Raw genomic sequence first — 15,669 nt, forward strand, 5'->3', positions numbered from 1 at the left:
GAGGTGAGGTCCAGATGTTTCAAGCACACAGGTTGTCAGTGCTGAAAATGATTCAAAGGTGAGGTATGGGTACATACAGGTTAGATGCAGGGTGGGGAGAGAAGATGTTTGAATCATCCAAGTTGTCGGTGATGATAATGGTACAAGAGTGAGGTATGGGCATGCAGGTGAGATGCAGGTGTAAAGAGATGTTTCTAGCACACAGGATGTTACCTGTAATTTATGTATAAAAGAATGGTACTTTTACATTGCAGTGCAGTGATCATGGTGCAATTGTGAGTTGTTGGCATGCAGGTGTGAAGAAAATATGTAATACAGGCACACACAGGTTGTCACCTCTAGTTGATGAATTTAAGAATGGTAACCGTTACACTAAATCAGTGCAGTGAATAGTGGTGCATTATCGTGAGGTGTGGCATGCAGGTGATATGCAGGTTTGGTGAGGGATACCTGGTTTGGCTTCTGCCTTCTCCTCTACGGGAGGTGCTGCCACAGCAGGTTCGGTTTGTTCTTCCTCGGGTTCAGTCCTGGGTGTTTCATCCGCAGTTTGACCTTCAAAAACGTAAATATTATTCGTAGATTTAAGCCTAAAGATCACGCAGGTAGACACGCAGGTCTTAAAAGAAATGAAACATCTACAGACACCGAGATAAGAATAAGAAGACAACAGCAGAGAACACAGCAAGAAAGGATATTCCATCTTAGCGTACCCTGCCTCAGTTGTTAAACTCAAACAAAGTTGTAAATTATAGGTTGTGTTTCTTTAGGCCATTTACATACAATGTGTAACAGAGACCGTTGCAATCTGACTTAACTACAGCAGCCACTATTCTGCCGATACTTTACGTCACGTTATAACATTGACGCAGACCGATCAGAAAATTCATGAACGAAAAACTCAACGGTGTAAGAATATTCAAGACAGGCAAATTTGATGAAGAAGAAACTTATGAGAAGGAATCAGTTCACATGAAAGCATTGGACTGAGTTGTTTAACTGTGCTGATGTTGCAACAAGGGATCTTTATCAAATTTGTTATAGCTGGGTGCCTTCTGTACTGAAATCTTAGATCTAGGCAGGCTGTGCTACACTCTACTAGTATTTCTCTTCATGACAGGACCTGCAAAAAAATGGGACAAAATCTGGAGAAAAGGAGGTTCACATCAGGATAAAACAAAGTGAGCAAAACCATTCAAGAAAATACCTATTAGTGAGACTAATAGGCAGAAGGGATGCGGAATTGGTAAAGAAGGATAAAATCTGGAAGAAAGAGAAGAGGTAAATCGACAGGTTTCGATACTTTGCGACTTCGGTTCGTAAAGGGAAGGATTTCCTTAATCTGTCGAAGGGAAGTAAGGATTAATGACCGCAAATTTGTGACTTCAATCGACTGCAAAAAGATTGGGTTTGCTTTTTTCTCAGAAGCAGTTATAAGAGAGGGCAGCAGAGCACAGCATTCTTGTTCGTTGACGTTTACCTTCCTCTGAGTCTTTCTCATCTTCCTGTTCACCTTCTTCTTGACCTTCTTTGACCTCTGCTTCCTCTACCTTACCCTCACCACCAACATCCTCTTCACCATCTGTACAAACACACAATTTGGAGTGTTTCGGAATAAAGGACAACTTTTTCTCAAAATGTAAATAACGCAGATTATTTTAATATAATTATGATCTTGTGTCATGATCAGTTTTGGGAATTTCTTGAGTAATTCGTGGTAATGACTGATATTACCCAATACGAATCTAGGAATTCAATCTAACAAGTGTATGGCATTCTGATAGAATAAGGCTACATGCAACTTGAAATATGTATCTGAGTAACAACCATCACAACATCACATTGATCTCCTTTGACCTTCCAAACACAAGGAAGGATCTTAGAAATGTCAGACAAAAATATGAAGAATCCATTTCCACCAAATAAGTATTAACACTTTTTCAATTCTTTTTGTACTAAATATTTTCAAACATGAAAAGGAAAAAGGAAAAAGTATTTAAGTATGTGGTGGGGCAAGGGATGGTTTAAAGGTTAATAACTAAGGTGGAGAATCTGTTACTACTACTACTAATATCTGAACTCACCATCCTCTGCTTCTTTCAAAGCTTTCAACCTCTCTTCTTCTTCCTTCTTCTCTCGTATCTCTTGAAGTCTGAGTGAATGCATAAAATAATCACCACATTCAACCAGTTTGTTACATGCAATGTAACATTTCCCCATCACAGTAAAGTCATGAACACAAAATACACCACCTAGCTTCCAGCGTTTTGCAAACATTTAAAATATCGATCAAGTTAAATTCCCTTCTCTGGATCTCTTCAAAACAGTTTATCAACTTGAGAACTTAGCCAAGGCCTGGAGTAATTTCCCAGCAGATGTGACATAGATCCAACCAATTTTGCACATGATTCAAGGGTTATATGATGTTATGTATCGCATTCCATAGATAAAAGCCTATATTTCATGCCATCAGCAAGTGCCTACAATGCAGTGATGTTTTCATAATTTTGCAAGTTTTGTTGTTGTTGTTGTTGTTGTTGTTTAGATGGTGTTGACAGTAAATGTCTCCCATCCCCATTTATCGTACCTTGCTTCCTCCAGGATGCGGGCCTTCTCTCTGTCCTCTTCCTCCTTCCTCAGTTGTACTTTCATATCAACCTCCTCTTTGTTTAGATGATACCATCTCTTCAAGAGAAAGGTCATGCCCTCGCTGCTGTCTTTCAAGAAGACCACCTCGTCTGGGGCCAGGCCACGATCGATAAGGACCGTCCAGTGTTCCCTTGTTAGAGGAAAGTTATCAACTATCCATCCACCAGCACTGACGGAGGACAAAAAAAAATAATGACCAGAGATGATTATAATTGATTTATGGTTTCTAGCAAAGAAAGAAATATATACATGCCAAAGGGGAGTTATACCCAGCTAGTGTGGTCCACTTTCTTTTATCATTTTAGCTGAAGCAAAAAAAAATCTTAATAGATAGACTCTTACCATTTGGACCCTCCTTCAATCCCCCTCCCCAGCCCCCCCCCCAACAAATAGTGATCACACAATGTTGATATCTTCTAAAAATGCAATGTTTTACCATCACCACATCAAGACTTCACGACAGAATTTTAATATGGCACGTAGCAGTATTACATTTGTATAATATATCATAACAGACCAAAATATAGATCAGGATTTGACTTTCAACCTATTTTTTCACAACTTTTTACCTCTTTTTTTTTCAATTATTTCAGATACAGAATTATTCCAAATACAGAATAGAATGTGTTCTCAACTGATATGGTCAATACTCCTCCAGGGTGACTTAATTAAAATTAAAAGCTAAATTAAGTTAAAAATACCTTTAATTAAAAATTAAAAAGAAACTACATTAACACCTTTTCCAAACAATTTCTGAGTACTCACATGGGTCCTGTAGGGTCCCGTTTCCTGATCTCCTTGTGTACCTCATTGATGGCCTCCTCCAGACAGTCCACATACTGCTCGGGGGCGAGGGTGTAGGTCATCTTGTCGGCGTCTAACTCTGCCTGTTGGGCAGCCGCTTGGACCTCCGGGTGACTCTCGTCCACTTCCGGTTCTTGCGACTGCACGGGGGCGTCTTGAGACATGGCCGTAGATTCTGTCATCTGTCTAGAGGGCGGTCTAGCTAGCTCTGCTCCACCTGTAGATCCCAAAAGATATTTATCAATTTATTTAAGGGAACTCTCCATTCACAGAAATCGATACACATCTCTTTAACTTGTATTGTACATGGCTGGGTAGAAATGCAGATCCAGCTAGTCACTTTCATGGCAACGGTACCAATTTCTCCGTTGTAGTGCAACGGTATAGATAGATAGAACTGAATAAGGTGTTTGTTTAGCCCACCTTCTATCTATGCCGAGATGTCATAGACATGCACAGGTGGGTTGCTGAGGAACAAGTTCATACACAAACAAGACAAAAGCTTACATATTAACCTTATTATAACATATTATCAATTGTATGTGACTCCATCAATGTTGTCGATATTGCGGATAGGGAAAGGAAGGGAGTTCCAACAAAGGCGAAGGCTCTGGTACAATATTTGTTATATGCACCCGTGGGTACCAACGTATTAGGGTAGCAGGGGCGAGAAACATTTATTATGTTCGTTCGGTAACCGGGAACAGCATCGTGAACATATTTACGGACAAACAACAGGACAATATGAATGTATCTGCCAACAAACTGTACACTTGAGTGCAACATTGCCAAATAAAGCAGTCCCAGCACACAAGTAGTTGATTTTTACAATGTCCACAATTTAATTTTGTGCCCTTGTTACATGCCCGTATTTGCAAACTTACCATGCGATTGAACTGCTAATAAAACACACCGAGATGCTTATACATAGTGAATCACATTTATATTAGATCATTTGAAAGTAACATATTGCTGTCACAGGCCAGGACAATTCCTTTCTTGGATTTCACGATCTCCACAAGCCTCAATATTTTTAACTGAGGAAGGTTTTCTTCCAGAAAATTAAATTTAACATCAACTGACTTTTCTAATCTTTACATACTATTTGTGTTGAAACTAAAAATGAATAAAAAATGATATTTTTCTGTATACAAACCTGTAAACCAAAAAGATGAATGGAAAATTTTCATTGCAATTGATCAATTCAACTTTTCTTTGTTTTGGTAACTTTTTCTAATTCATCCAAGGATACATTGACGGAAAATAGTCACAACATTGCAAATCTTGCAAAATGAAATAAAGTATAAAGAGCCAGAAAAATTGATAAGGTAAAAAGCAAGTGTGGTGTTAAAGTGTTGATTTTGATGGCATGGTGTGCATACGATTAGCACAGAGTCCAAAAGGAGAAACAAAGCATACATCATAATTTTTGGGGAATAGATAAGAAAGTTAAATATTACTGCAGGTTCGTCAGGGGAAAAAAGTAAAGAAAAGTCTAGAAAGCGATGAAGAGCTGAATATATTATTTCAAGCAGAAAGGAATGCTTGAACAGAGTAAAGTGAGTAGCAAAGTAGGTGTACAAGCTCTGTTGAAGGAAAGAAACTCTTTGTTGAAGGAAGAAAACATTGTTACAAGAAAGTTGCAAGAGAATGAGGTATCAACAATATCAAGAATATAAGGTTGTGTGTAGCAAGGTGACATACACATCATTGGGAACCAAAGGTTTCATCAATGACAGGATTATACCAGTTGGGTAGGTGGAGAAAAAGAGTTCTGGGTCTGGATTTTGCTGCTAGGGGTGTACGTATCCCCCACTCCCAACCCACCACCCCACTTTGCAAACTCATACAAAAAAAATCAAGAGTATTTATTAGCACCACCTGTCATTTAAGGTTAATTAGAGATCTCATTTTACAGTCTAAACGTGCCTCCCCCCACCTTTGAAATCCTCTGCATGCCCACTGGGTTCTAAGAGACTATAAGAGAACGAATGACTCACAAATGAACAAAAGAGCAAAATATATGTGTCACAACGTGAAGATGAAACAAACAGCTGTTTTGTAGAAGATACCCCTTGTCTATACTGGAAGATAAGTGCTCCTTAGAAAGGTGGTTTTAAAGGAAAAAGAAGATAAAACTTTGAGAGAATGCGTTAATACAGGAGAGTCAATTCAAAAAAAAATTCAAGGTAAAAGAAGCTGACAGAATGAACTGCTTTGCAGAGGAAGTGTAGATCTTGAATCATTCGAAAAAGAGACTTGTGAGAGAATGTGAGGGAAGAGAATATTGAAAAGATGACAAGCAGCTAGGATGAACGAGGAGGCAGACAGAGTTCTGGTACCTTCTTCTTCCTTATTATCATTATTACTATTATCCTCCTCCTCATCACCACCACCATCATCAGCTGTCTCTGTCTGGTCCCCCATCTCCTGTTCGGTGGTATCTCCTGCCTCTTTCTCCTCCTCATTCTCCATCTCGGTATCTCTGGGTGTCTTCTCTTCCTCTGGTGGTGGTTCTGTCTCTGCTAATGTTGATGCTCTTTCATGTTCATCTATGAAAGACATATTTATGATCACATATATGAAGGATCTTTTTTTTCCCTTATTTTTTAGTTTTCCAAGGAGAGTGAGGAGGGTAGGGGGGTGGGGTAGGTGGGTGAGTGGTCCATGCGATTAGTAATAACAAAAATATTTGTGTGTCATGCAGTGTAAGTTTGACACTGTTTTTAATCCACCTGACAGCTTTAATTCAGTTTAGTAATCTCAAATTATAACATATATTGGTGGGGGGAGGGGGGAGGGAGAATATATCATGGAAGTCAATTCTCATCACAAAATGTGAAGTATCTGGTACTGTGTGCTAACTTTACACAGGCTGGATGAGGCTGAAATTTTCTTACTATTGCATGGGATTCACGATGGAAAGAAAACTGTTTATAACAAAACTGCCTAATGGGTTTAAAGGGGGCAAAATAGATTGGTACATCGTACGATGTTGTACAACACAACTATAACTTTTGTGGTATAGGTAACAAGTTATTGGTAACATTAAATTAATGGGGCAAAGTAGATTGGTACATTGTACAATGCTGTACAACACAGCTACAACTTATGTGGTATAAGTTACAAGTGATTGGTAACATTTAAAATCAGCTGCAGTGTAAGAATGCAAATTATGCAGTGCAATACTGTAGAGTTGACATTAAATAGTAATAAAGTGAATGCATGATCGGTGACCGTATAAAAGGTGCAAATGCGGAGGGGAGGGGAGAGGAGAGGAGAGGGGATGGAAGGTACAAGCAATAAATCATAAGAAGTCATGTGGAGGGAATCAATTCTACCAATGGCTGGCTGACTGACTGACAGGGAGGTGATTGACAGATGATGTGCAAACTTATGTAAAATAGACAAAACATAATTACAAAATAAGCTGTGGTATTAATAATTAAAGAAGAGGTAATACAATGGTAGAGTGATACAGCTGCCTACTAAACTCTGTGCATTATTTAAACATTCTCCATCATCAATCATGGAAAGCTAATGCAAAATGACTTAGAGAAAGAGCTGTCAACAAACCGTGCATCTACTGAACAAGCCTGTTTAAATACAGGAAATTCACAGTCTTTAAACGAGCTCCTTCATTTATAGAAACATTGGGGTTCCCTAACACTTGTCGTATCTTCACCAATCAAACACAGCATCCAGTATAACAACATGTTTTATTTTATGGATAAATATTGGGCGTAAAGAAAATTCTCATTTGTTGAGAAATAACAAGAAACACTCTTTTCTAACAGGAGGGGCAGCAAGTAGGCCTTAAGATCTCATAACATTGTGTTACAATATATGTTAGGCTTGAATTCACATGTTTTTAATGTTCTCACTTTACCACATAGCGACCATCCTCACATAAACAGAATGGGTATTGCGATTGGATAAAGTTGTTTGATTTTCATACCTAAGCTCTATCTAGTTTGGGAGACTTTCTTATAAGGTATATTTTATTGCCTTTACACATTTCTCCAATGGTTGGCATGTGATTTCATTCATTGTAAGCAACTAAATATCAAATAGTGAAAATATTGCAAAACTCAAAATGTTCCTTCAGAGCCATAATGCAATACAGATTCAATTTGTTTTAGAAAGAACAAGTAATCAAAAATTATAGGAAGGTAAGTGAAGACAAATGCAGGTGTTAAGTAGCTAGGGAACATACATCAATATACAGAGAGTTTTCCCACAAACATGATGGTGTTACAGTAGGTTAATATTTCTACAAGATGTATAAAATTATACAGGTGCAATACACTGGCAATATATGCGAGGTGCTTTACAAATCTAAGAGGATCGAAAGTAGTGCAGAGTTCTTATAGTGCTTGATTATAATAACACTTGTTGCAGGACAGGATTAAAGGATCAGTGAAGGTTTAAAATGATACCTTCTGGTCTGTCTTCCTGATCACTATCCTCTGCTATAGCTACGTAGAAAGATGATATGGTTATATGTTAAGGTTATATGTGAAGAACCACTCATGGGATACCTAGAACTGTATGTGTAGGAATATCTCAACCTCTGATTTGATTGATTTATTTTTCCATTTTCATGCATATCTTACAATGCTCTCACTGTAAACAGACTGGTTTTTCTTCAGACAACCTCCAGTACAACTTTTAATGCACAAGCAATTTAGTTATCGCAGACATCAGGTGGAGTCTTAAATCACACAACCCAGTTAGCAATCTATAACAATCCTCCCAACCACCTTCCACCCACTGGCCCCACCCACCCAAAATACTGAGCTTGAGCAAGATAATACCATACTGCTAAATGTATTTAATATCTGCAGGTTTCAAATAAAAAAGGCAAAAACAGCAGAATTGCATATACTTGCAACTACCATATTGAACTTGAAAGATTGAAGGTACAATCTCTAATCACCTCAAACCTGTAACTTAGGATGAATAGAAGAATTGTGGTGTCTTAGGTTTCTAAATTGGTTTATAGTACAGGTTTTGGTGCTATATATTCTTTTTCAAAGATATATAATAGATTGAAAAATAAATTACAACCTTTCAAAGAAATATCTAAGGTCGAAAGGAATTGAGATAATAATGCCCTCCCATATGAAATTTGCAAGTATGATTATTTTTTTATGGATGTAATTTGAAAATTGTTATAATAACTTACTTTCTTCTTTCTCTTTTAATCTAGCTTTCACATTTGCGATGGCCGCTTCGATGGCCTCCTTTTTAGCCAGCTCAACCTGTTTATCTTTGTGCATTTGGTATCGTGATTTAATCAACTCGTTGACATCTAGAACCTTGTGAGGGAAGTTGAACAAATGTTGTTAAGTCATTTGTTTTACAAATTTTAAAAGTTATAGATAAAATGAAGTGCCTGCAAACTTCTGTGCATAAAATTACTTTTCATTCAACTACAAGTCTTTTCCACTGGATACATACACTGCACATGCATGTTATCAAAACTTAAAGGAGCAAAAGTTGACCTTTGACCCATCATTCCACCCCATATGACCCACTTGTTAACAATATTTATGACTATCTTTAGAGAATATTCCACTGATTTCTGTGGACTTCAAAAGAAGCAGTCTGCATGTTTTCAAATGTTGTGATTTTTCCAAATTACATGAATCTTCAAATTTGTCAGTTTGAAATAATTGTCTAATAACAAAATAGGAGGCATTCCAGACCACAAATCTTGTGACTACTTTAACAAGTTTTTGCCCACCTTTTAACCAATACCATACTTCTTTGCTTGACATAACAAGGCCCCGACACAATAACTTCGTTAAGGAAAGTTGACTGTACACAGAGGATAAGGTAACTGGATAATAATGGAACATGATTTACAATTATTTTCCTAATATTTATATTAAAACCTTCTGAAACATGTTGACTTTGTAACCAAATCCAAATTTTCTTACCCTGGCATTGAATTTTTGAGCAAGCAAATGGCAGTTTGAAGTTTTCCCAGAGAGAGGCGGTCCGACGACACATAGCTTACAGGGTGGACGTGGTTGTGGACTTATCAGGAAAGGACGAGGATTCTTTAAGAATTTCTCCATTGCATCAGGACTTGACATGACATAAATCTTGTCCAGAAATCTGTAAAGGTAAAAAAATTAACTAGTAAGACCAAACTGCAAACTTAATTGAAATCTGCTATGCACGAAAAGGGTTCCATACTTAAGTCAAGTTAACAGTGCTTTGTGATTTGTATCGCTTGAGCCAAGTCTTAAGAAAGACACAGAGATTTTGGATCGGACAACCTGGACAATTGTTGGCCTTTTCCGGAACAAAAAAAATTCCTGGTTTTCTGAAAACATTAATGAAGGCAAATTTTCAAAGGTAGTCCCATCGTCCTAGATGAACGACTTCCTGTTTAGACAACCTATCCAACAACACAACACATCTTTCCTAAATAGTACATATTAGTCATTATTGGTTATTTTTTCGGACAATCAAATTTGTGGTCGCACAACCAATGAGTCTCTGTGTGCGACCAGAAAAAAAGCCTAACAAATTTGCCTACATGTTTGCTTAAAAGCTGGAGAAAATGATATTTTTTATCTTAGAATAATCTCAGTCAGAGGCAAATTGAAAAAAACACACAGAGGAAACAAGTTAAATAGAAAGAAAGGACAGATATATGTGTTAATTGGGAATATTTGAACAATTAAACAGAAACAGAAACAGAAAAAACAACGGGTAGCTAGTCAATGATCTAGACTGATGGCTTTTCAATCACAAATCTGGTTTGCTTTGGCGTACTTGAAATATAGTAGTGCTTGTTTGTTGACATCAACAACCACCAGACAGGTATCATTCCAAATTATGTTTATTTACATACATGCAAACCACACATTAAATTACACAATTTTCACATTTCTTGGCTGACAAATACTTGATAATTTCCAAAAGCAATCAGATATACATTTGAACTACCTTGAAAGTGTATTGAACTTAAAAATTGACCGAGGAATTAACTACTTAATTTAGAAATTATTTTGCTTACAGAATATAATGTTACATATATTATCTCTTTTTTTTCCTCGAGGTCAATCCAAATGATTTGATAAACTAATAAACAAATCTTATTTAAGTTTTCTAAGTTGTAATAAAAAGATGGCTGTTTCTCTCAATTCAACACATAAACAAGACAAGTTTTAATTTATGTTTCACTTTGTACATAACTTTAGTAAATAATAAATTTAATCTGTTTAGTTTGAAAGAGCAATAAATTCCTAGTAAGCTTTCTGTCTATCAATTGCAAACATGATGGCAAATACACTGACCCAACAGCAAACTCTGGTTTTCCCATGACCACGTTGCCCCTTTGAAGTTCCACAGGGCAAGCCCGACCCCACTTGCTTCTTCTCCACCTGTAACGAGGGGCTACCATGTTAGTCCCCGACAAGGTCCTCATCAATTCCTCCGTCTCGATGTCATCCGGTATTTCTTCCTCGTCCTGGTTCTGCAGACGGATGGGGACAGCCGCTCTTCGTAGAGTGAATGTGTTCAACCTATTCATCAGTTCTCTGAAGAGCTGAGAAACCGGTTTGTTGGCATCCAGTTCGATCAGATACTGTTGATCGTGATCTGCCATGTAATCCTGGTTGAAAGATTTATTATACAAATTGAAATGACTCCATAATAAATATCTAAGAATATAAAATGAAACTTCAAAATACTTTGTAGGATGAAAACTTTGTAGTTCACCACCTTGCTTGGAAGAGATAGTAACTGCTTTAGAGAGAACAGGAGTTTTGCCAGTTTTGAGCTAACAGTTGTGATTAAATGAGACAAATAATGCAAGGGTGTAACAAGATGGTATACGTGCGATAATGTGTCAAGAGTTTGAAAAAAAGCCAGTGTTTGTTCTCAACATCAATAAAGAAGCCTACAACTATCTATAACAATTCGTATAACAGATAAACATAACCTTGCTAACTACACAGATCAAATTAAGTTTGGAACTATTTTTGTTACTAACAGTTGGGATAATACACCAGTTAACTGCACCTATTCAGAACATCATATGATCCACTGAGATCATAAGATCCACTGAGATCATATGATCCGCTGATATCATATGATCTGCTGAGATCATACGATCCACTGAGATCATACAATCCACTGAGATCATATGATCTGCTGAGATCATACGATCCACTGAGATCATACAATCCAATGAGATCATATGATCTGCTGAGATCATACCATTCACTGAGATCATATGATCCACTGAGATCATACGATCCACTGAGATCATACGATCCACTGAGATCATACAATCCAATGAGATCATATGATCTGCTGAGATCATACGATCCACTGAGATCATACAATCCAATGAGATCATATGATCCAATGAGATCATATGATCTGCTGAGATCATGCGATCCACTGAGATCATATGATCCACTGAGATCTTTCACTCCAGTCACTTGTCTGAAACTAGTGGGTACCAAAATAATGCTATGAAGCACCACTTGCTGGTTATAAATCCACTTCAAATATTCATATCTGAATATTATTTTTTATCAGTACCTCAAACATCTTGAGAAGTTTCTCCTTATATATTTTAACACTTTCTGTGACATGGACCGGAAGGTCCTCCGGTCTTTGTACCAAACGCTCTATCATTTCTGCCGACAGCTCCGGCTTATCGTCTGGAAACTGGAAAGAATGAAAGAAGGAAAAATAGGTAATTTCAGTTATATATAGATATGGCTATTTTGAGATGCTTATCATCCTATCATAACTGTCTTCAACATAAAATGCTGTAAATATTATTATTAGGAGCTTCATAATAGATCTTCTTTTTAGCCATGGTTTGGCAGATGTTTATCTTTTATTAAGCAGAGCAGGGGAATAATGTATCTGGCATTTTTACAGCTTAAAATAACAAAAAGCTCTACAATGGTTTCACCTCTTCGATGCCTGCATTTTCTTCTCCTTCGTCCTCCTCTTCTTCTTCCTCTTCCTCTCCATCCTCCTCCTCACCTTCTCCTTCCTGGTCTGGTTTCGGTGGAGGCTTATCTGGGTTCCACAGTTCCCTGGTGTATATGTGGTTGGTAGCCGGGTCAATACGTTGCCCCGAACGACGGTTGGTGAGGTCTTTGTCCGGTATCTAGACATGGACGATGGAAATAGATTGAAAATCTTAGGTTAGTACAAATGAAAAAATTGCAAATTGTGAATGCTACTTAGCAAAAGAAAAGATACATTGACAAGTGTTTAGTTTTCATGTTCTTCCCCTAAATTATCACACATTCACTCCTACATCTTTTGCAAGGTTAGATTTCACAAGTACTGAACATTGTCATTCAAACTTAGTACAAACAGCACAACAAAACCCTTATGCGACGCACAAAAGGAATGGGAAATAATGGACCATCGAATAAGTCATCACATGGAAGACATTACAACTACATTGCTAAGCTCTAGATGAATGCAACTAAAAGCACATTATGAAAGATTTGGTATCAACTTTTGTTAAAGAAATGTACTCACCCTCAAATTGATAATGAAGTCCGGTGTAAGATCCCAATTTTTGATGAGAGCCAATTGATCTGTAACATTCATGTATTCCTCACTCATACATGGAAGATCATCTATGACGTAGCCTGCAACATGAACAGAAATAGCTGTGTAACAAATACACTATGACTATAAAGCAACACTCCTTCAAAATCATATATGAGAATACCTGCAGCATGATCAGAAATAGCCGTGTAAAAAATACACTATAAAGTAACGCACCTTCAGATGTATCATTTGTTGTTGTTTCGTTTTTCTTGAATTTTTGGTTTTTCTTGCCTTTTTGCTTTTCATTTGAAAAGAGCAATACCATTTCAGCTAGAATGAGTTTCCAGCCATTAACTGAAGGATAGCACTCTTTGCTCTTGAAAATCCCTAAGTTTGAGTTTTATCCCAGTTACTGCTGCCAGTACTGTAAAAACACATACATTTAATTTAACTCGAAATGAACCAAACTTCAAAGACAAGATATGGCTTCATCTCTCAAGTGCAAATTTGGTAACATTCACATATTCCCAGACTTTCAAGGTTACTTTTGCGGCAGTATTAAATTTCTATAGGCCTCACCATGATGTGTGACTTCAGGTGAGTTGATTTTTTCTTCAATCATTCTTGCTGCCATCTCTTCGGGGATAACTCCACCTTTGATGAGAAGCTCCTGTAGCTTTTTGCCCAAATCTGTCTGTAGATCAATATTTTGAAGGATCAGCTCTGTCGCATTCACCAACTGGCACTGCCAGGTCTGTGCCAACTTCTTTGCCAAGCCTGTCTTTCCTGCTCCTGGTTTACCTAAAATGATGAAGCAGCTTGGTTTCGAGTGAAGAAACCGTAGTTCAGCCTGTGAGGAAGTGAAGAGAGTACACCAACATGGGTTCAAAATCTATGAGTACTCTTAAGTATGTTATTATCCAATGAAAAAGTTGCACGCCTCACACACAGGCAAAAAAGTCACTTATAGATACAGGCAGTTTACACTGTCATTGAAACATATGTTTATAGTTTCATACAACTAATGAAATATTCATATCTCAGCACAAAATGGCTTTCAACTTATGTGAGATAATATATCAATTTTTTAAGTTAGAATACTGTACACTAGCTTGACATAAAGTTCTGCCTTTTGAGGGTTGTTCAAATTATGTAATACCTCATCCTCGTCAAATGGGTCTGTGTCCAAAGGTTCGAGGTTTGTGGTGCTGTTTTTGTGGGATCCATCAAAACTTGAAACACTTAATGCTCTGCTGATGCTCAGTTCAATTCCACCCTGACCATCGTTTCCTCTCTCTGCGAAACCAGGTGTGACCGAATCTAAGGCTATTTGAGTTGCTGGTCTTGTATCGGCCATGTCTATGGTAACACTCGGTGTAGCTGCTTCAATATGTACATCATCTTGCTACATAACAAAAAATGATACCAGAAACACAATGATAATAAATCAATCAGGAACAACCAGCTTCCATTTTCTATGGTAAAATAAGTCAGAATTAATAACTAGACAGGCCAAATTTTGATCATGTCACTCAATCCAAAGGGACAAATAAACAGCTCAACTAAAGTAGGCTTGTTTGAGATACGAACTGAAGAAGCTGCTGACTGGTGGTCAAAAGTCTAAAACAATTTACAAAAATTTCAATTTCAAGTGTAAACCAAGAAACTACTCAACTCCTACTCGTGATTATATCAATGTATGACATCAAATCCAACCTCCAGCCAGTTTTTTTCCAAAAACTGAATGTAAAGAAGTCAAACAACATTAACTGTGCATGAAAGAAGGTGTCTCCTTGACCTCTTAAAACGTCACTAATTTCAAAGTGGTATTGGCACTACGCCTAAGCAAATTCAAAAGTTAGTAGGCTAACGATGGTGGAAAGTAACATAGCATTGGGCCTAAAAACTAGGGATCCCTACAACACAATCAGAAAGAAATGACACTTCACTTTTATTCATGGTCTCTTTTCTGTGAAATTAAATACTTTATGAAACTAAGTACAAAATACATAATTTGACTTGACAGGAATCTAAACATGTAATATTTTGGCAAATGTTAATTTTGGATTGCTACCTACCTATCGTACTAGTAGCATGGACACTGCGAAGTTCGGACACCTAAGCCTTAAAACACCCCAAAACTTTCTTTTGTTGACAAATATGTAAGTACTGTTTTGCACACGGATCATTTTGGAGGAAAATTAACTGTAGCTGCGTAGTTTTTCATGAAATTGGCTCTTGCTGTAGGTTGTCATGTTGAAATCGTGTATTCCATAGGGGTGTCCGAATTTCACAGTGTTCCGAACTTCGCAATACTGACTATACTATTAGGCTTGCCTGCAGTTCAATTAAACTAGAAGGTGTAAACTGTAAAAGCTGTCTACTGGTGATCAAACTCCTGAAAAATTTGCAGTTGTCAATTTGACATGTATCCTAAACCAAGTATCTGGTGAACTTGTTATTGATATGATGAAATTGACATAGCCGAAACTATGCCATTTGGAGCTTTTGCCATGGTGGTTCGAATAAAATAGAGTTTTGGATTTTCATGCTGAATGCTTTTTTGACAAATTTTATGAAAAAGGATTGGGTATACTGTGCTTCTAATGGTATATCATCAGTATTTATGAAGAAAGCTGAATAGCGTGAATATTTCTTCGTTAAATG

General features: G+C 37.3%; 1 protein-coding gene across 8 annotated transcripts in view; it reads right to left on the reverse strand.

Annotated features, from left to right (window-relative positions):
• LOC139962557 (adenylate kinase 9-like) overlaps window positions 1-15,669 on the reverse strand; it is a 35,931-nt gene that overhangs the window by 19,611 nt on the left and 651 nt on the right. For 2 of the 8 annotated variants that reach the window (XM_071962663.1, XM_071962665.1), the window contains exons 2-16: window positions 14,162-14,407; window positions 13,582-13,852; window positions 12,988-13,100; window positions 12,404-12,604; window positions 12,022-12,150; window positions 10,767-11,083; window positions 9,396-9,576; window positions 8,639-8,771; window positions 7,890-7,928; window positions 5,793-6,002; window positions 3,412-3,667; window positions 2,585-2,815; window positions 2,082-2,149; window positions 1,478-1,579; window positions 451-552 (exon numbers count right to left, since the gene is read on the reverse strand). In XM_071962663.1, coding sequence (XP_071818764.1) covers window positions 451-552; window positions 1,478-1,579; window positions 2,082-2,149; window positions 2,585-2,815; window positions 3,412-3,667; window positions 5,793-6,002; window positions 7,890-7,928; window positions 8,639-8,771; window positions 9,396-9,576; window positions 10,767-11,083; window positions 12,022-12,150; window positions 12,404-12,604; window positions 12,988-13,100; window positions 13,582-13,852; window positions 14,162-14,407 — 2,599 coding nt within the window. The remainder of the gene's footprint in view (window positions 1-450; window positions 553-1,477; window positions 1,580-2,081; window positions 2,150-2,584; window positions 2,816-3,411; window positions 3,668-5,792; window positions 6,003-7,889; window positions 7,929-8,638; window positions 8,772-9,395; window positions 9,577-10,766; window positions 11,084-12,021; window positions 12,151-12,403; window positions 12,605-12,987; window positions 13,101-13,581; window positions 13,853-14,161; window positions 14,408-15,669) is intronic. The other 6 variants (XM_071962667.1, XM_071962666.1, XM_071962664.1 and 3 more) reach the window with 5 other exon arrangements.

Source organism: Apostichopus japonicus, chromosome 21 (assembly GCF_037975245.1).
Source record: "Apostichopus japonicus isolate 1M-3 chromosome 21, ASM3797524v1, whole genome shotgun sequence".
Taxonomy (NCBI): Eukaryota; Metazoa; Echinodermata; class Holothuroidea; order Aspidochirotida; family Stichopodidae; genus Apostichopus; species Apostichopus japonicus.